Genomic DNA, 22,431 nt, shown 5'->3' on the forward strand with positions numbered 1-22,431 from the left:
TAAAAGAGAAAATACTTTTAGCCAAACATGCTATGAAAGTTTTGAATGTAATTCAATGCTAAATAGAGCATTAGTTATAAAATACAATAAATTTTTTTCTTAACTGAGACATTAAAAAAAGCTAAAAGTTTTGAATATTTTGGAGATAGATCATATTAAAGCAAAGCTTAAAAAGGATATGGTTCTTTCAGTATTTCAGTGAGTTTAGTCCTGACTTGTCTAGGGGCTTTGGAAATACCAGCTACCTCATGCATCTCAAGATAATATAAAATCAGTGGACTCTGACCTCCAAAATTGAAGAGAACACGGTTAAACTCTGGACCACTACTGATATAATGGGACTGTAAGGGGTAGAAAAAAAAGAAGAGTCAATTATTACTTTTGTGTATTTTTAAAGAACTGTAAATTAAATATATCTGCATTATAACTATAAATACAATTATTATCTGGTATATTAAAACAAAGGGAAATTTTGCAAGGCATTCTTCTTAATGAAAGTGCTTATGAGCCTATGAGTGTGTACTGTAAGGCTCTGGTGGTCTTTTAGCATGAAGACAGGCCAATAGAGAGAATTCTATCTGAAGAACAGAAAGAGAAAAATGAGCAGAACCCCAGAAAAAGGGATAGGAAAAAATATGAAGAAATAATGACTGAAACTTTCCAAGTTTTATGAAAAACACATCCTAGAAACTTAACTCCAAGTAGGATAAAGTCACATCTAGATGATCATAGTCAAAAGTGTTAAAAAGACAAATTTCAAAACCAGCAAGAGAAAAACGACATATAAGAGAACCCCCAAAAGTTAACAGGTGACTTCTCATCAGAACAGTGGAGGCCAGAAGCCCATCAAAGTGCTGATGAAAGAAACTTCGACCATGAATTCTGTGTCAGGGAGACAATCACCATAATTATAATTGCTTCAATATTCTTCTATTGACTTCTTGTAGAATACAAGGTAAGTATAGCAACTACTCATATGTTGTCTTTCCTCAGTTTTTGTAATTCCTAGATGAGAGATTTATTGTTGATTCCACTTCCTATGGGGAAAGATTTTTTTTTCTCATTTGTTTTAACTGATATATAAAATTCTCATATTTCTTTTGCTTATGGTCAATTTTTCACTGTATTCATTCATAGCTACTACAAAATTATTTCAAATGGTGGGACTATTGTAATCCCACTATTGTCTTCATGACAATTCATATCAGGTTATATCTAGCCTGATCTCAAAAACTGCATGCAGAACTGGACTGAGCTCTATCAAGTTTAAAAGGAGATCTTGCCTGTCTAGAAAGATGTCTTAATGACCCTTTTTCTGAGTTCTGTCTTGGTAATAATAAAACAGAAACTCTATCTTACTGAAGTTTTAGATATAGACATTTCTGTTATTTTTCTGCAGTTACTAGTTTCTAAACTACGAAAACCACAGTACACAGATGTGTCCTCCTCGATGAGAATCTATGACTTTAAAAGGATAGTCCCATCAGTAAAGAGCAGAAATAGGCATTAAATGCAAATCCAGTGTTTTGTGAAGCCTTAGCCATTTTCAGTGCCAAAGAATGCTCAAACTACTGCACAACTGCACTCATCTCACATGCTAGTAAAGTAATGCTCAAAATTCTCCAAGCCAGGCTTCAGCAATACATGAACCATGAACTTCAATCTGGTTTTAGAAAAGGCAGAGGAACCTTTCAAATTGCCAATATCTGCTGGACCATCGAAAAAGCAAGAGAGTTCCAGAAAAACATCTATTTCTGCTTTATTGACTATGCCAAAGCTGTTGACTGTGTGGATCACAACAAACTGTGGAAAATTCTGAAAGAGATGGGAATACCAGACCACCTGACCTGCCTCTTGAGAAACCTATATGCAGGTCAGGAAGCAACAGTTAGAACCGGACATGGAACAATAGACTGGTTCCAAATAGGAAAAGGAGTATGTCAAGGCTGTATACTGTCACCGTGCTTATTTAATTTATATGCAGAGTACATCATGAGAAACGCTGGGCTGGAAGAAGCACAAGCTGGAATCAAGATTGCCGGGAGAAATATCAATAACCTCAGATATGCAGATGAGACACCACCCTTATGGCAGAAAGTGAAGAGGAACTCAAAAGCCTCTTGATGAAAGTGAAAGAGGAGAGTGAAAAAGTTGGCTTAAAGCTCAACATTCAGAAAATGAAGATCATGGCATCTGGTCCCATCACTTCATGGGAATTAGATGGGGAAACAGTAGAAACAGTGTCAGACTTTATTTTTCTGGGCTCCAAAATCACTGCAGGTGGTGATTGCAGCCATGAAATTGAAAGACACTTACTCCTTGGAAGGAAAGTTATGACCAACCTAGACAGCATATTCAAAAGCAGAGACATTACTTTGCCAGCAAAGGTCCAACTAGTCAAGGCTATGGTTTTTCCAGTGGTCATGTATGGATGTGAGAGTTGGACTGTGAAGAAAGCTGAGTGCCGAAGAATTGATACTTTTGAACTACGGTGTTGGAGAAGACTCTTGAGGGTCCCTTGGACTGCAAGGAGATCCAACCAGTCCATTCTAAACGAGATCAGCCCTGGGTGTTCTTTGGAAGGAATTATGCTAAAGCTGAAATTCCAGTACTTTGGCCACCTCATGCGAAGAGTTGACTCAATGGAAAAGACTCTGATGCTGGGAGGGATGGCGGGCAGGAGGAGAAGGGGACGACAGAGGATGAGATGGCTGGATGGCATCTCTGACTCGATGGACGTAAGTCTGAGTGAACTCCAGGAGTTGGTGATGGACAGGGAGGCCTGGCGTGCTGCGATTCATGGGGTTGCCAAGAGTCAGACATGACTGAACGACTGAACTGAACTGAGCCATTTTCTTGGGTACTTTAAGGTCTCAAGTTGTCCAAAGAACTCTTGCTAAAGATATACCAAGTAGCCAAAATAATTAACAGAAGTCCCACTGCTTCCAATTACCCCCACAAAAGATAATGGCAGAAAACTGAGAACTTTAAGATTCCATAAAACAAAACTTTTATAGCCAAAGTCAATTTAGTACTAAATTTTAAGAACCAGGCAATCCAATGAACTTTGGAAGGGTCACAAAGGATGAACTAGGAAATTCAAGGAATGGTTTCAGCCTTCAGTTTTTCTGTTAGTTTACTAAACGATAATTGGTGACAGTGGATAGAAAGCTAAACTTTGATTTTGAGGTTTGAAAGTGTGTACTGTCAATGGTCATATGGACACTGGGAACCCATAAGCACCCATTCAGCATTTGGATGACACTGGTGCTTAGAAGGACTTCCTTGTAGCTCAGGTGGTAAAGAATCTGCCTGCAATGCCAGAGACTCCGGTTTGATCCCTGGGTAGGGAAGATCTTCTGGAGAAAGGAATGGCAATCCCCTTCAATATTATAGCCTGGAGAATCCCATGGACAGAGGAGCCTTGTGGGCTACAGACCACAAAGAGTCAGACACTTAGGAAAAAAAAAAGTGCTTAGAAAACTTTTCTTTCCATTGAACTGAAACATGTTCTCTGTACAGCTTTTACTTATTGTTATTGGTAAAACTTTTTAGTATGTATTAGTAAAAACTTTTTTGAGCCATATAGAAAAAGTCTAATCCTGCTACTAATCTAATCTACTGTAGCTCTCTACATATTTGAAAACAGTTATTATGGGCTCCAGTCTCATCTTTTCTAGTGGAAACATCTTTACATATTTTGGCAATTGCTCAAACATTATGGTTTCAGAGCCCTTTATTATCTTGATGATTATACCCTTTTACAATGCAGGGCTCCAAAATGAACATAATGCACATTCTTTGTCCAATCAGCACATATGTTTAGACAGCCCATGAATACAGTAGATTTTGGGGTCAATGACATTCTACTTTTGACACATAGAGAGCTTACTGTTGAAAGTGATTCCCAAATCTTTTCAGATGCCGCCAAGCCAAGGCTTTATTATTCTATACTTAGGAAGTTGTAATTTTGGACCTTTATACTTTTTCCACAGTAACAGTTTATCTTCTAAGATCAGGTCTGTTATTCTAGCCTGTTGAAAACTTTTGGTCATTCATAATTCTTCCAAGTTTTATGACGTCTACATAGCTAATAAAAAATGGCAACCATGTTTTCATCAAAGTTGTCAATAAAATGTGTGTAATACAGGGCCAATGATGCAGCAATATGGTGTACTGCCAAAGACATAACTGCCATTTGCTTTCTAGCTTTTAAAGTGTCATCTGAAGAAAGGTCATTTGGTCAGTTATAAATCCCTCCATCCATATTTCTCCAACTTGTAAACAAAGTATAAAAGACCATTTTTAGTGGTTGTTCAAGGTCAGCTATACAATTTCTATCATACTTTCCTGATTTTGAAATTTACCAACATTGCCCTCCTCCTCTACTCCCATCTCCTCCCCTGCCCTCCCATCCCCTGCAGCCAAGATGGTGCAATATTGCCATCTACATCAACCTGACTCTCAGAGGTTACCAATTTCTATCCTAAGCACCAGCAAAACATCCTTGGCAGGACTGTGACATTTGGAAGAGATTCTACATACCTGGATTATTAAAGACCTGGAAATATATGAATATGACTTTCATAAAGTGATTTTTATAGGCATAATGTAAAATTTAAAATAATGGTCAGACTTAACTAGATAATTCAGACCAAATTTTATCAATAAAGACTGCAACAGATTTAAAACTTAACTGGCCAACAAATTAAGAGTTCAAATTCAGAAGTTCAAGCCAACAGTCTCATCAAATTTTGGCTAAAGCAACACAAGGTAGCAAGTCCACAGGATCTCTATTTTGGAGGCACATTTAAAACTGTGGAGAAAGCAAACATTCAAGACTGAAGAGTAACAATACCTGCATGTGGTCATTTATTCCAGGACCATGGTTTAAGAGGTAGGGACAGGTCAATCACTGTTGCAAACTCCTCTGATGTTCTGTCTACAACTTTGACTGATGGTTTTTGAGGTCAGAGCCCTGTTTGTATGTCAGCCCAAGTAGAAGCAGTGCCAGAATTATGATGAAAAGATAAACATTATTCTTTTTCCTTAGAGATGAGGATAGTTTCAGAAATAAACACAACTTAGCAATATTAAGGTTAGTCTCCCTAATAAGTCTCTTCTGATCAGTTTTTCTAAAATATATATCGAGAGTATAATAACCTACATTGTCCATGTGAAACTGTTGAACTAATTATACTGAAAATTTAAAAAGTAAGAACATTTTTTTTTATGATCATTATACTTCAAACCTTTGTTGGTAGTTTTGGTGGTCTTGATTCTTCCTTGAATGCAGGCGTTGTATATGCTTTTGGGTTCTCTAAAATTTTCGATATATTGAAGTCTATAGCTAAAACAAACAAACAAACAAAAATTTCTTAAATTCTGTTCTTTTTTTCTTCAGAAAGGAATGACACCATGTCTTTTATTTTTTTCCAGCAATGTACATTAAACATGGAGAGAGGTAAAAGTGTGAGGTTAGGATATTGTTACATAATAGCTTGCTCCAGTCAATCTAGGCTCCCAGGTGGTAAGGAATCTGCTTGCCAATGCGGGAGCAAGAAATGCAGGTTCAGTCCCTGGGTTGGGAAGATCCCCAGAGTTGGGAACGACAAACCACCCCAGTATTCTTGCCTGGAAAATTCCATGGACAGAGGAGCCTGGCGGGCTACAGTTCATGGGGACCCAAAGAATCAACAGAGCATGCCCGCACGCCCCAGTCAGAGGAAATGAATATTCCATCTCATTTCACTTAACAGGGATTTAGAGTTTTCAAATTTATTCACTTACACTATTTCATGCTGTCTTCATAAACCATTTTATGAGCTAAGTAAATTTCCCACAACTTACAGATGAGAAAACTAAAGTGCAGGAAACTCTACGACTTTTTCTAAGATGAGTCTTGCTCTAAGTCTTACCCTACCATTTATTGAGAGTAGAGGAAAAGGATATGGACCTAGGGCTTTTGCCTCTGAGTTCAGAGCTCTTTCCATGACCCTCTAGTTAAGTAGAATAGGAGGTTTGGGCCTCGGCATGTTAGAGGCCACCTTTTCCATATACTGACAACACACCCAGATAAGGAAAGACTTGGTAAATTTTTTTTTTTTTTTTTTTTTTTGTAACCAGCATAAATATGCATGAGGGCACATAGGGATTCTTATCTTAAAGGAGAGCTATATCATTTAATCAGTCATGTCAATCAGCCTAAAAGCACAGGCTAGTTACTAAGGGTACCTCAATATAGAACAGAGAAAACAGGTGATCTGAGAAGTTTGCACTAGGTCTTGGCACTGACAATTATTACCAGTTACCAGGTAGACAAATTAGACTACAGTATTTGAGGTTGATGACAAACCTTAGAAGAATAAAGGTTACTTGGATTGATTATTTATGTTACATATTAAAAGATATTCGATGTTAGCTTGAAATACTGGAGGCAACGAGGCATTTGTCTCTGGCAGAGATTAAAAAATTGGCTGGCAAGGAGCCTGTATTTTAAGAGTGAAACAAAAGTTAGGTTAAGTTGGGAGTTAGAATGGGCAAGAAAGGTAATGAACCATATCATTTCTCTACTTTAAAACTTGCTCAAAAACATACAAACCATTATGGAAAGGAATTTGACAATATCTATCAATAACACAGACATTTTTTCTTTGCTTCAGTAATCCCTTCCCTAAGAATATATTCTTCACAATCTCCTACACAAGTACAAAAACACACAAGTACAAGTTTAATGATTATGTATTTAATATTTAAATACATAAAACCTATGTATTTAATAGGTGCAGGTTGAAAAAACCATGGTACTCCTATTTGTTGGAATACTATGAGCTGTAAAAAGAAATGAGTAACATCTCTGTACAGATGTGAAGATATCTTGAGGTTATATCATTAAGTGAGGAAAGCAAGTTGCAGAACAGTACACAGAGTATATTACTTGACTGAAAGTATACAATATGCTATGTTCAGTTTAAAGAGATAGACTTTCTATTGTACTTGCCTTCATTTGTATAAAGGAACACTGAAAAGATAAATAAGAAATGAATAAAAATATTCTCTTTGGGAGGAATAATTAAAAATAAAAATTGCTCAATTTTGAATTATTCTTAAATACATACTTAGGTGATATTACTCAACAGTGGCCACAGGACTGGAAAAGGTCAGTTTTCATTCCAATACCAAAGAAAGGCAATGCCAAAGAATGTTCAAACTACCACACAATTGAACTTATCCCATATGCTAGCAAAGAAGTAATGCTCAAAATTCTACAAGCCAGGCTTCAACAGTACGTGAACCATGAACTTCCAGATGTTCAAGCTGGATTTAGAAAAGGCAGAGGAACCAGAGATCAAATTGCCAACATCCATTGCATCACTGAAAAAGCAAGAGAGTTCCAGAAAAACATCTATTTCTGCTTTATTGACTATGCCAAAGCCTTTGACTGTGTGGATCACAATAAACTGTGGAAAATTCTGAAAGAGATGGGAATACTAGATTACCTGACCTGCCTTTTGAGAAACCTGAATGCAGGTCAGGAAGCAACAGTTAGAACTGGACATGGAACAACAGACTGGTTCCAAATAGGAAAAGGAGTATGTCAAGGCTGTATATTGTCACCCTGCTTATTTAAATTATATGCAGAGTACAATATGAGAAATGCTGGGTTGGATGAAGCACAAATTTGAATCAAGACTGCCGGGAGAAATATCAATAGCCTGATATGCAGATGACACCACCCTTATGGCAGAAAGTGAAGAAGAACTAAAGAGCCTCTTGATGAAAGTGAAAGAGGAGAGTGAAAAAGTTGGCTTAAAACTCAACATTCAGAAAACTAAGATCATGGCATCTGGTCCCATCACTTCATGGTAAATAGATGGCGAAACAGTGGAAATGGTGACAGACTTTAATTTTGGGGGCTCCAAAATCACTGCAGATGGTGACTGCAGCCATGAAATTAAAAGACACTTGCTCCTTGGAAGAAAAGTTATGACCAACTTAGACAGCATATTAAAAAGCAGAGTCATTACTTTGCCAACAAAGGTCCTTCTAGTCAAAGCTATTGTTTTTCCAGTAGTCATGTATGGATGTGAGAGCTGGAATATAAAGAAAGCTGAGCACTGAAGAATTGATGCTTTTGAACTGTGGTTTTGGAGAAGACTCTTGAGAGTCCCTTGGACTGCAAGGAGATCCAACGAGTCCATCCTAAAGGAGATCAGTCCTGGGTGTTCTTTGGAAGGACTGATGTTGAAGCTGAAACTCCAATACTCTGGCCAAATAGGAAAAGGAGTATGTCAAGGCTGTATATTGTCACCCTGCTTATTTAAATTATATGCAGAGTACAATATGAGAAATGCTGGGTTGGATGAAGCACAAACTTGATGCGACTAGCTGACTCATTTGAAAAGACCCTGATGCTGGGAGGGATTGGGGGCAGGAGGAGAAGGGGACGACAGAGGATGAGATGGCTGGATGGCATCACCGACTCGATGGACATGAGTTTGAATAAACTCCGTGAGTTGGTGATGGACAGGGAGGCCTGGGGTGCTGCAGTCCATGGGGTTGCAAAGAGTCGGACACAACCGAGTGACAACTGAACTGAACTGAACCTATCTTCTAGTTGTTATGAACAGATAGTTTAAACAAAAGGACCTTCATGTTTACCCTATGCACAACAAACGCCAAGACCCTCTGGTGGGCTGGTCAGTGTTTCGGGATGGGTACAGAGGCAGTTCTGGGCTCTTCAGTCTTGAGGTGGACTGTCTGCTAAGGGGCTATGCCTCTGCTGGTTAGTTGTTTGGCCTGAAGCTTCTCAACTCTGGAGTCTGTAGGCTCTTGAGTGGCACCAGGTCTTGGAGCTAATGAGCCAAGATACCAACTGCTGATGATGCTTCCCAATATGTCTGCACCCAGAGTCAATATAGCCCCTTTCCTGCCTCCCCACGAGACTCTCTAAGCCCAGCAGGGATATTGTGTTTTCCCTTTAAGAGTGAAATTTTTATTTTTCCCCAGTCTGGTGGGATTCCTGCAATTAAGCCCCACTAACTTTCAAAGCCAAACACTCTGGGGGCTTCTCTTCTCAGTACCAAATCCCTAGACTGGGTAGCCTGATGTGGGAGAACCTCTAAAATTTAATTATTCTCCAGTCTGTGGTTTACCCATCCAGGAGATAGGGGATCTGATTATATGGTAAGTCTACCCTTCCTACCAGTCTCTCTATAGTTCTTTCTTTATGTCTTTAGCTATAGAAGACTTTTCTGGTAGGTTCTAGTCTTTTTCATTGATGGCTGTTCTGAAGATAGTTGTGATTTTGGTGTGCTTTTTAGAGGAGGTGAGCTTAGGGTCTTTTTACTGTGCCATCATGGCTACTTTTGACAATATTTTTTATTTATTGGGACAATATTTTGCAAGTGTTATTCTATAAATATGTTTCTACTTTTCAGACCATGATTCTTGGTTTTATTTGAAAAATATCACAGCTAAGCTCATGGTGAATGTTCCACTAGTGGCAGAGCATTTCAAGACCTTAATCATACTCCAAAAACTGCTCTAAAAACACATAAGCCATTTCTGCAGGTACTTCCCAAGACAATTCCAGTCACAGTCTGGGAGACTTTTCAAGGTATTTCCCTCTCCTATTCACTAAAAGAGTGGCTCAAACTCCCACTTGACCAGTAGCTTGAAGCACGGGCATGTGAACTTAATGTGCGTTCCTGAATCAGAGTAGTGTATTAGTTAAGCCTTGGAGACAGATGGACACAGATTTAAACATCAGCTCTGCCATTTGAAAACTAAGTGACTTTGGGCAAATACAATTCTTTAAGCTTTCAGTTCCTTGAAATATAATTTTGAAATGATAATAATGATTAAATTATAGACTTGTTAACTGGATAAAAATGAGATCATATAGGCAAATCACATGTAACTGGCATCCTGTAATGACTGTGTAAATTTTAGACAATATTGTCATTACCATCATTTTTTAAGGAGAATGAATTCAAACTCTCTATTACTTCATACTTAATAAAAGATTCATTGAGAGAAAATATTGAGGAGTGATTGAGTGTTATCTATTTCTTTAGAAAATCTGAGACATATTCTTGAGCTGAGGTAGACTGAAAAAGAGATATACATTAGAACTGAATTTTCTTGGCCACTTGTAGATCCGTTTTTACCAGATTATACTTTGTCTTTATATGCCCTTGGTTAACATAGTGCCATGTTATAGACTCAAATATGGCTGTATTTACACATCAACAACATTCATTACATTACGTAGAGCTTCTCTTAGGAGAGGGTGTTAATCAGTTGAGGTGTTCACAAGTATTCACCTTTTCATCCTTCCAAGGCACATGGTAGGACTAAATATCTAGTCTCTTTGAAGATAATTATGGCATTTGCAACTTGCTCTGGGCAGTATAAAAATGAATTTGATTACAACTATATATGTAATCTCCAGTGACCCACTTTCCAGTTGAGTCTAAATTTCCTCCTGTGTTAAAGAGGTCTTTTAGACATTTTTTGGTTTCTTTAAATTATGTTCCCTATTGTAAATTATATGAATTAAGGCATGAGAAGACAGATTAATCTACCTCCATCAAGTGGGGAAAAACCCTACAAATGTGATTTCTTAAACCTAAACCTATTTTCCATTTATTCAATTTTTCATGCATTGCTTCAAGAAATGCTTTCTTTGCAGACTTTGTGAAAAACACTATAAATTTCAAGAGAAATTAAAAGTATACAGTTGCTGGCCTCAGTAACCAATTGTAATCAAGTAGGTTGATAAAACATATGCAGGTAATACTTGTTAAAAATTCAACATCTATTCAAAAGTTAATATAAGATGAAGAGGCAAATAGATTGTATCAGAAGTAAAACTTTAAGGATGAATTAGAGATTGTTTGTGGGATGAGTTAATCAGAGAAGGCTCACTTAAAAACTGATCAGATTTGCAGGAATGCAGACATGGAGAAAGAATTCAGGCCAATGGCATGAACATAGGGCTGAGGTTGGGTAACAAGGTATTTTAACAGGACTTTGAGGAGACCACCCTAGTTGCAGGAAAGTGTTACCGTAGGGATGTTTTAAGAATATGAAGAAGAAAAAGAGCAAAGGAGATTAAGATGAAGTGGTTAAGCTAGTGTAAGCAGATTTTTACTATGTGTCTGTCAGGAAATAATACATTGAACTCAAATCTTTGATGATGATTGAAATAATTGGTCTGTAATTATGAGTTAATTTAAATACTATAGTTGCTTAACAAATGATGTGAGTGATGTGGTTTTACCCCTTAAGTCATAAACTTGTTAATAAGCCTGATTATCTGAAATTATCATAAATTTTATAAATGAAATAGGAATGGACCAACCCAACCACTATGAAAATCATGAAGAAAAGAGGAGCCAAGGAATGTATAGTTACCTTTACCACAGAGGAATAAATTACAGTATTATTAGTGAAAAATCAAAACATTGAAATAAAATCAAAGTGGTAAAGAATTCACATTTTGGTGGTGTCAGTGTTATGTATGACTTACATGAAATACATATGCTTCATTCAAAATGTGGATGGAGAGGTCAAATGTAGCAGGCATAAAACTTTTGCAAGAGTTCATTATGTTTTCCTCTTAGTGTACATGTTAAATGAAGGGTGCTGTGGTTCACCCATATAATTTCTACTTTGTTTAGAGTCATTGTGCTCTAATGGGAAAAATGCTAGCAGAGGTCCTAGTGACGCAGTGTCAGTTCCCCACCCTTTCACCAAAATCTTTCCATTAGAATAATTACTGTAAGTTAGACTTCTGTCCTAAACAAAGAAACTAGCATTTTATTCCACCATTAAAAAAAATTCTAGGCTCTCAAACCTCTTCCATGGGTGGATTATCAACATTCACCACCAATAATATGTCTTAAAGAAAGTTCATATTGCAAGATCAAATTTGAAAAATTAATTTATGCTTTTAATTAAACTAAGATTTCTATGTCAATGAGGAATTAATAGTTAAAATGAATGATTAGAATAAGAATTGGCTCTTTTAATGCTGGTAATTCCAAATTCTTTGATCTGCTACCACTAAGCTCCTATCCTGACTACTGAGACTAACCAAATTCAAACTTAATGGAATCAATCATACCAAGAGAATAGACACCATCAGAAGTTTCATTTTAAGGCCACAAAGCACTAATAGAATTTGTGGAAGGTTTGAATTAGTTAGTACCTTGGGAAGACATGTCATTCTTAATAAAATTTTCTTAGAGAGAAATACTGAGTGCTACTACAATATGATCTAAGAACAAATTTTCTTACTAAAATAATTGGTACCATTATACTACAGTGGAAAATCCATGGGAAAGAAGAGAATGGCACAGATAGCTAGTGTTCTTCATTGAAGGAAATACTTGTGGGGATCTTTTTCAAATGCAGTTTTTGATTTTGTTATTAGGTATGGGGTGTAATAACACCACAGGTGCTGGTGATGCTCTACCATAGTCCACGGAGTTGCCTTTTGAGTAATAAGGTGGTAGGTAACACAGTGTTGCAACAGTTCCTCTCTAATGATGTGACTTTGAACCTGTACCCTCAGATGTAAAACAGTATCATGAACACTGGTCTCATAGGATCACTAGGAGAGTAAGTGAACATTATGTTTGTGAAGTGCTTGGCAAAGTTGACCTTAGACAGGAGCACAGAAGGAAAAGAGTATTCATGCGCACTTAGTCATGTCTGACTCTTTGTGAAAACATGGATGGTAGCCCACCAGGCTTCTCTGTCCATGGAATTTTCCAGGCAAGAATACTGGAGTGGGTTGCTATTTCCTATTCTAGAGGATCTTCCCAACCCAGGGATCAAACCTGTGTCTCTCATGTTTCTTATACCGGCAGGCAGATTCATCACCACTGCGCCACCTGGGAAGCCTGGGAAAGCAGAGGAATGGAAAATAATGTTGGTAACTGGGTATATGTGGTGGTGGGAGTTTGTGGAAGTTCTCATTGTCTTAATTTTCTCACTGAAGTAGGAAGCAAAATCACTATCTGAGATTGAGTATAGGGGACAGAGTGTTGGAGATATGAAAAGATAAAAGGGGGAAATAGTTGGCTTCATGAGTGGTAGAAATAAAGGACCAGAGGAAACTGTACGATTACCTGACAGAATTAAGGCCCACTGGAGTTGTGTACTTATGAATTAAAAATGAGACTAGTTAGCATGGTTGAATGTGTTCTCTGTGTACATTTAGCTGTACACTTTCAGATGTGGGAAAGATGGAGAATGATTTTTAATTATTTTAATTATTTTTAGTTGGCAAATTGTAAAAGGAGTTGGGGATGAATACAAAGAAGTAGCTAGAACTACTGACTACAGTAGTTAGGTAAAAAGGGAAGAAGAAGGGTTAGTAAGATCTATATATTGTTGGGATTTTATTTTTGACTTAGTATGCAGAAAATTTTTGGAAATGTTCTATCTGTACCTGCACTTGAATGGACAGTTGAGTTATTGCATGTAGCCTCTCTCTCTCTCTCTCTCACATGTTATAATCACTAGTGTTTTCCTGATATATATTATTCACTAACACTTTTTGTCAGATTTAACTATTATCATCTAAGAGGGGAGAATTAAAGTATTACGGATTTTATATGAAAAATTGTAAGCTCGTCCTTGAGAGTCTGAACATTTTTGCTATGTTTCTAGGCAATATTTTTGGTATATACATTTTCACACATTAATACATTCTGTTGGATTATTTGTTAGGTAGTCTCTCTTCCTTTTAGTGCTTTATTCCTTTAATTTGTCTGATATGAATATTACTATATCAGCTTTCTTTTGCTGAATACTTTTATCTTTTTCCATTATTATCTTTTCTCATTGCTTCATTTTTAACCTTCTAGAAGGTTTTGTTCTGAGAATTTCTTTTGTGTGTGTGTGAGAAGGATGAACATTCTTTTAAAATAACCTACTTGAGGTTTTAACTCTGAGTCAGATGTAGTAGGTCTTATAGACCAATGTTTCCACTTTAATAATTAGAAAAAGCAGGGTAAATGACAAAAATGTCGTTTTAAAGGACACTAGAAACAATGGTAGAACAAGCGGAAATTCCAGAGAGGGAAGAACCCTTCCTTTGTGAGCTGACAGGCCTCCAGTTATTTTCACCCCTTGAAAGCATCTACTAATTTGGGGTGCTACTGAGAATCGGGTCTGGCGTACGCAGTACTCTTAGAGAAGAGATGAACCATCAGAGCTTTAACAATCACGTAGGCTGGTATAAAATCAAGACAACTCCCAGGTACACCGCAGCTAATTTTTACCATGGGATATTTACAGAGTTCTGCTGTGGTATGGAAGGCTGGGACAGGGCTGGGTTAGAAGCTTCTCAAAGGGTGGACAAAGTCTCTTCCAGGTCTTAGACAGTGGCTAGGAGACAACATTTCACAAATAGCTGGTTGGTCTTCCCCTTAGGACAATATGTCAGATTTTGAAGATGTGTGTCATTGGAGGTTAAAGAGTTAAGCTCAAAACATTCAAAGCATAGAATTAACTCTCTCTCTCTATTTCACGGCTGAGGATATAGAGACTTCTAGGTTCTTAATTAAAAACCCACAAAGACCATGCCCAAAGATTAGGGAAGACCTAGAGTTCAGTGAATCTTATCAAAGCTGTATTCCATCTGTAACCCAGTTCAGTCACAGAATAAGGCATGGTGTTTAGTCCCTCATGCTAACTGGAAAAAGCAAGAGGCATCTCTGGTGGAAAATAATATTGTCTAAATGTCTATAGTTACTTTATACCCAATGCTTAATGTATAATAAAAGAGTGTAAGACAAGCAAAGTGCATGATAGATAGAGACACACAGATGATCCATAAATTGGAGTTTAGAGACAAAGGGCTTTAAAATGATATTATAAAGATGCTCAAGAAATTAAAAGAAAAGATGAACACGATAGGTGAAATTACACCAATAATCAGGATCTATAAAATTGAATAAAGGATCCGTTCTGGATCTATAATTACATACAGATGTACTTATAGATAAGTACATACTAATAAGCACAATGAGATGGCTGGATGGCATAACCGACTCGATGGACATGAGTCTGAGTGAACTCCGGGAGTTGGTGATAGACAGGGAGACCTGGCGTGCTGCGATTCATGGGGTCGCAAAGAGTCGGACACGACTGAGCGACTGAACTGAACTGAATAAGTACAATGACTGAAATTAAAAATTCATTGAATGTATTTAACAGAAGACAAGATTAACGAACTTGAAAGATGTCCAAAGAAAATATCCAAACTAAAACACACATATATAAACACAGAACAGAGAAAACAAAACCTTATAAGATACATGGGGTATGGGAGTCCTGAAGGAGAGGAGAGTGAGATTGGGGTAGAGCAGCATTTGAAGAGATAATGGTGGAGAATTTCCCTAAACTGATGAAGAAGGTCAACTCACAAATTTTTAAAGATTTAGAAAACTCCAAATATAAAGTACAAATATGAAGAAAACCATACTTAAGTATATTATACTCAGTCTGCTGAACAATGGAGATGAAGGGAAAAAATATTAAAAACAGCTGGGGAAAAAAGATACATTTCCTTCAAAGATGCAATGATAAGATTTTATTAACAGAAACAATGGAAACTAAATAAAAATTTTAAATGGCAAAACAAAAATAAAACTACCAACATAGAAATATGTGATCTGCAAAAGTGTGTTAAATGTGAAAGTGAAACAGACATTTCAGACATAATAGGACAGAGCATCCAGCATGCTTGAATTTTCTCATATTACTCTTGTATGTCTCAAGTCTCAACACCATTACTTATTGTGAGAAACTGACAAGTTACTTAACCTATTAGGGTCTTCCTTTGTCAAACAGGGATAACCATTCTATCAATCTTAAAGCAAACTATGAAACAATAGCATGATAATAGTAAACTCTATTTCCAGAGTTAGTCAATATTACGATAAACAGGTTTATAGTCTATTTACTATTTTGCCCTTATTTTCACATGCCACTCTCACTGTTGTCTAACAAGTACAGATCAGATCAGATCAGTCGCTCAGTCGTGTCCAACTCTTTGCGACCCCATGAATCGCAGCATGCCAGGCCTCCCTGTCCATCAACAACTCCCGGAGTTCACCCAGACTCATGTCCATCGAGTCAGTGATGCCATCCAGCCATCTCATCCTCTGTCGTCCCCTTCTCTTCCTGCCCCCAATCCCTCCCAGCATCAGAGTCTTTTCCAATGAGTCAACTCTTCGCATGAGGTGGCCAAAGTACTAGAGTTTCAGCTTTAGTATCATTCCTTCCAAAGAAATCCCAGGGCTGATCTCCTTCAGGATGGACTGGTTGGATCTCCGTGCAGTCCAAGGGACTCTCACGAGTCTTCTCCAACACCACAGTTCAAAAGCATCAATTCTTCGGCACTCACCCTTCTTCACAGTCCAACTCTCACATCCATACATGACCACAGGAAAAACCATAGCCTTGACTAGACGGACTTTGTTGGCAAAGTAATGTCTCTGCTTTTCAATATGCTATCTAGGTTGGTCATAACTTTCCTTCCAAGGAGTAAGCGTCTTTTAATTTCATGGCTGCAGTCACCATCTGCAGTGATTTTGGAGCCCAGAAAAATAAAGTCTGACACTGTTTCCACTATTTCCCCATCTATTTCCCATGAAGTGATGGGACCGGATGCCATGATCTTTGTTTTCTGAATGTTGAGCTTTAAGCCAACTTTTTCACTCTCCACTTTCACTTTCATCAAGAGGCTTTTGAGTTCCTCTTCACTTTCTGCCATAAGGGTGGTGTCATCTGCATATCTGAGGTTATTTATATTTCTCCTGGCAATCTTGATTCTAGCTTGTGTTTCTTCCAGTCCCGCGTTTCTCATGATGTACTCTGCATAGAAGTTAAATAAGCAGGGTGACAATATACAGCCTTGATGTACTCCTTTTCCTATTTGGAACCAGTCTGTTGTTCCATGTCCAGTTCTAATTGTTGCTTCCTGACCTGCATACAGATTTCTCAAGAGGCAGATCAGGTGTTCTGGTATTCCAATCTCTTTCAGAATTTTCCATAGTTTATTGTGATCCACACAGTCAAAGGCTTTGGCATACTCAGTAAAACAGAAATAGATGTTTTTCTGGAACTCTCTTGCTTTTTCCATGATCCAGCAGATGTTGGCAATTTGGTCTCTGGTTCCTCTGCCTTTTCTAAAACCATCTTGAACATCTGGAAGTTCACAGTTCACATATTGCTGAAGCCTGGCTTGGAGAATTTTGAGCATTACTTTACTAGCGTGTGAGATGAGTGCAATTGTGTGGTAGTTTGAGCACTCTTTGGCATTGCCTTTCTTTGGGATTGGAATGAAAACTGACCTTTTCCAGTCCTGTGGCCACTGCTGAGTTTTCCAAATTTGCTGGCATATTGAGTGCAGCACTTTCACAGTATCATCTTTCAGGATTTGGAATAGCTCAACTGGAATTCTATCACCTCCACTAGCTTTGTTCATAGTGATGCTTTCTAAGGCCCACTTGACTTCACATTCCAGGATGTCTGGCTCTAGGTCAGGTACACTAAGTGGTTATTCTTGTGTCCTAGACATGCTGTACCTATCTCATTAGCTATTTGGTAATCAAATTACACTGATTAATATATGCCTACAATTAATTAACTGGATCTTTAAAAAGTGTTTTACCTTGTAGTCATATCTCTTCCAGATTTTATTTTTATTGCTGGACTTTTGAATCCATATTCCCAACCAGTGGGAGTTTTAGTGTCTACAATACTACCAAAGGATAAGACTCAGGATATTATCTATAATCCTTGAGGTGGAACTAAAAGTCCTTGACTTTGTTATATGGCTAAACTACTATTATTTTGTTTTGTTTGACTGCTTTCCTTTGTTTCTGCATTTTCTCATTCTCTGATTAAATTTGCTCTTTGAAACTCTGGAAAGAACTCTATGCCTTTCCAACATTTTGCCACACTTGTTTTCTCTTATTTGGTTAAATCGTTATTAAAATAAGCTGCAGACTCCGCCAGCATTTTAAAAATGAGGCAAATAAAAAGCATTTATATAGCTATGATTATTATCATTTATGCTTATGCATAACTTAGCACAGAAGCAGACTGTGTACCAAGGATTCCAGTATAAGCAGATCATTGGGAGAAACAAGGAACATGGATTACAGAAGAAGTGAAACAGGAAAAATAAAATAGCCAATGAAAGACGCAGTATCAAGCCAGGTACCACAGTGGGTGACTAGATTATAATCCCCTGCTGCTAAGTCACTTCAGTCGTGTCCGACTCTGTGCGACCCCATAGACGGAAGCCCACCAGGCTCCCCTGTCCCTGGGATTCTCCAGGCAAGAACACTGGAGTGGGTTGCCATTTCCTTCTCCAATGCATGAAAGTGAAAAGTGAAAGTGAAGTCCCTCAGTCGTGCCTGACTCTTAGCGACCCCATGGACTGCAGTCTACCAGGCTCCTCCGCCCATGGGATTTTCCAGGCAAGAGTACTGGAGTGGGGTGCCATTGCCTTCTCTGTATAATCCCCTAGGGAATCTCAAAAATGACAGAATGATCTCTGTTTGTTTCCAAGGCAAACCATTCAATATCACAGTAAACCAAGTCTATGCCCCAACCAGTAATGCTTAAGAAGCTGAAGTTGAATGATTCTATGAAGACCTACAAGACCTTCTAGAACTAACACCCAAAAAAGATGTCCTTTTCATTATAGGGGACTGGAATGCAAAAGTAGGAAGACAAGAAATACTTGGAGTAACAGGCAAATTTGACCTTGGAGTACAAAATGAAGCAGGGCAAAGGCTAACAGAGTTTTGTCAAGAGAACCCACTGGTCATAGCTAACACCTTCTTCCAACAAGACAAGAGAAGACTCTACACATGGACATCACCAGATGGTCGACATCGAAATCAGCTTGATTATATTCTTTGCACCCAAAGATGGGGAAGCTTTATATAGTCAGCAAAAACAAGACCTGGATCTGACTGTGGTTCAGATCATGAACTCCTTATTGCCAAATTTAGACTTAAATTGAAGAGAGTAGGGAAAACCACTAGACCATTCAGGTATGACCTAAATCAAATCCCTTAAGATTATACAGTGGAAGTGAGAAATAGATTCAAAGGGATTAGATCTGATAGAGTGCCTGAAGAACTATGGATGGAGGTTCATGACACTGTACAAGAGGCAGTAATCAAGACCACCCCCTAGAAAAAGAAATGGAAAAAGGCAAAATGGTTGTCTGAGGAGACCTTACAAATAGCTAAGAAAAGAAGAGAAGCTAAAGGCAAAGGAAACGGAAAGATATATCCATTTGAATGCAGAGTTCCAAAGAATAGCAAGGAGAGATAAGAAAGCCTTCCTCAGTGATCAGTGCAAAGAAATAGAGGAAAACAATAGAATGGGAAAGTCTAGAGATCTCTTCAGGAAAATTAGAGATACCAGGGAACATTTCATGCCAAGATGGGCACAATAAAGGAAAAAAATGGTATGGACCTAATATAAACAGAAGATACTAAGAAGAGGTGGCAAGAATACACAGAACTATACAAAAAAGATCTTCATGACCCAGATAACCATGATGGTGTGATCACTCACCTAGAGCCAGAAATACTGGAATGCAAAGTCTAGTGGGCCTTAGGAAGCATCACTATGAACAAAACTAGTGGAGGTGATGGAATTCCAGTTGAGCTATTTCAAATCCTGGAAGATGATGCTGTGAAAGTGTTGCACTCAATATGCCAGCAAATTTGGAAAACTCAGCAGTGACCACAGGACACGAAAAAGTCAGTTTTCATTCCAATCCCAAAGAAAGGCAATGCCAAAGAATGTTCAAACTACTGCACAATTGCACTCATCTTACATGTTAGCAAAATAATGCTCAAAATTCTCCAAGCCAGGCTTAAACAGTACGTGAACTGTGAGCTTCCGGATGTTCAAGCTGGATTTAGAAAAGGCAGAGGAACCAGAGATCAATTGCCAACCTTCAATGGATCATCGAAAAAGCAAGAGAGAAAAACATCTGCTTCTGCTTTATTGATTATGCCAAAGCCTTTGACTGTGTAGATCACAACAAACTGTGGAAAATTCTTAAAGAGATGGGACTACCAGACCATCTTACCTGCCTCCTGAGAAACCTCAATGCAGGTCAAGAAGCAACAGTTAGAACCGGACATGGAACAACAGACTACTTCCAAATTGGGAAAGGAGTATGTCAAGGCTGTATATTGTCACCGTGCTTATTTAACTTATATGCAGAGTACATCATGCAAAGTGCCAGGCTGGATGAAGCACAAGCTGGTATCAAGAATGCCAGGAGAAATATCAATAACCTCAGATATGCAGATGACACCACCCTTATGGCAGAAAGTGAAGAGAAACTAACGAGCCTCTCAAAATGAAAGAGGAGAGTGAAAAAGTTGGCTTAAAGCTCAACATCCAGAAAACAAAGATCATGGCATCCAGTCTCATCACTTCATGGTAAATAGATGGGGAAACAATGGAAACAGTGAAAGACTTTATTTTGGGGGGCTCCACAATCACTACAGATGGTGACTGTGCCATGAAATTAAAAGATGCTTGCTCCTTGGAAGAAAAGTTATGACCAATCTAGACAGTATATTAAAAGCAGAGACATTACTTTGCCAACAAAGGTCCGTCTAGTCAAGGCTATGTTTTTTCCAGTGATCATGTATGGATGTGAGAGTTGGACTGTGAAGAAGGCTGATCACCAAAGAATTGATGCTTTTGAACTGTGGTGTTGGAGAAGACTCTTGAAAGTCCTGTGGACTGCAAGGAGATCAAACCAGTCCTTCCTAAAGGAAATCAGTGAATATTCATTGGAAGGACTGATGCTGAAGCTGAAACTCCAATACTTGGCCACTTGATGCAAAGAACTGACTCATTTGAAAAGCCCCTGATGCTGGGAAAGATTGAAGGCAGGAGGAGAAGGGGACGACAGAGGATGAGATGGTTGGATGGCATCACCGACTCAATGGACATGAGTTTTAGCAAGCTCTGGGAGTTGGTGATGGACAGGGAAGCCTGGTGTGCTGCACTCCTTGGGGTCGCAAAGAATCATACATGACTGAGTCACTCCACTGAACTGAACTGATAAAATCTCTGTGGAAAAAAGTACAAAACACATGCCTCAGAATTATCCGAGCCAAGGATGGCAGTGGTGGGAAGTTGTGGCATATATTAATTCTCTCTCCTCAGTTATCAGGTCTCTCCTCAGAATTACCCTCAGAGGCTATTAATTCCGGCCCTCTGTGTGAGGGCAAAGTGAGTTCTGGTAGCCCGTCAACCAAGATACAATTGCTAGCTGATGGAAGGCAAGTTGACATGTAGAGAACATCAGCAGATTTTCAACACATTTGAACCAGAACTTATTTAACACATTTGAACAAGGACTTAGGAAACAATAGTTTAGAACAGTACACTTTCAAAATTATTGAAATAAAAAGACATGTAATAAAAAAGAGAATCTTGACAGGAGCAAGATTTAGATTAGTTGTTATCTTTAGACTTACAGGTTTCAACATATAAAATTTTCCTTTTTTTTTTCCTCTTCTTATATTGCCCAAACCTGCAATAACAACACTGAACTGAGCAGTGACCCTATTCTTAATGTATCACCATTAACAATGATGTTCTACAGGTTTGTTGTATTGACCTCTACCAAATTAATGAAGCTTTCCTCTAAGTCTCATCAAACTAAAATTTATTTCATTTTTAATTTTTTATATTCTAATATTATTATTAATGTTAAGAATTAATATTAAATCATGTAAAATATTATATATTTTTATGCACTGCGAGATGACAATACTGTGTCATATAATTTTAGGTCTGTCTTTTGCAAGCAGTATATACCTGGAATTTTATTTGTGAATTTTATGTTTAATTATAACAATTTCTTAGAATCTGTTTTATGATATTAAAATTTAACATAGTCATATTTATTATGATGATTAATGGGTTTAAAATTATTTTTGCCATTTTATTTTAGTTTTCCTCTATTAACCAAACTTTTCAGTTATTTCTGTTTTACTTTCTTATTAGATTATTTTCCATTACTGTTTTCTTATCTGCTTTAGAAGTTATAAGTTTCATTTCTATTCTTCTAGGGATTAATCTTTTCATACTGTTCATGGGGTTCTCAAGGCAAGAATACTGAAGTGGTTTGCCATTCCCTTCTCCAGTGGACCACATTCTGCCAGACCTCTTCACCATGACCTGTCTGTCTTGGGAGGCCCCACATGGCATGGCTTAGTTTCATTGAGTTAGACAAGGCTGTGGTCTGTGTGATTAGATTGGCTAGTTTTCCATGATTATGGTTTCAGTGTGTATGTCCTCGGATGCCCTCTCGCAACACCTACCGTTTTACTTGGGTTTCTCTTA

General features: G+C 37.9%; 1 protein-coding gene across 1 annotated transcript in view; it reads right to left on the minus strand.

Annotated features, from left to right (window-relative positions):
* The window catches only part of FAM227B (family with sequence similarity 227 member B), a 203,619-nt gene that overhangs the window by 25,806 nt on the left and 155,382 nt on the right, over positions 1 to 22,431 (minus strand). Inside the window, exons 12-13 of the mRNA XM_045162068.1 lie at positions 5,253 to 5,350; positions 179 to 341 (exon numbers count right to left, since the gene is read on the minus strand). Coding sequence (XP_045018003.1) covers positions 179 to 341; positions 5,253 to 5,350 — 261 coding nt within the window. The remainder of the gene's footprint in view (positions 1 to 178; positions 342 to 5,252; positions 5,351 to 22,431) is intronic.

This window comes from Bubalus bubalis, chromosome 11 (genome assembly GCF_019923935.1).
Source record: "Bubalus bubalis isolate 160015118507 breed Murrah chromosome 11, NDDB_SH_1, whole genome shotgun sequence".
Taxonomy (NCBI): domain Eukaryota; kingdom Metazoa; phylum Chordata; class Mammalia; order Artiodactyla; family Bovidae; genus Bubalus; species Bubalus bubalis.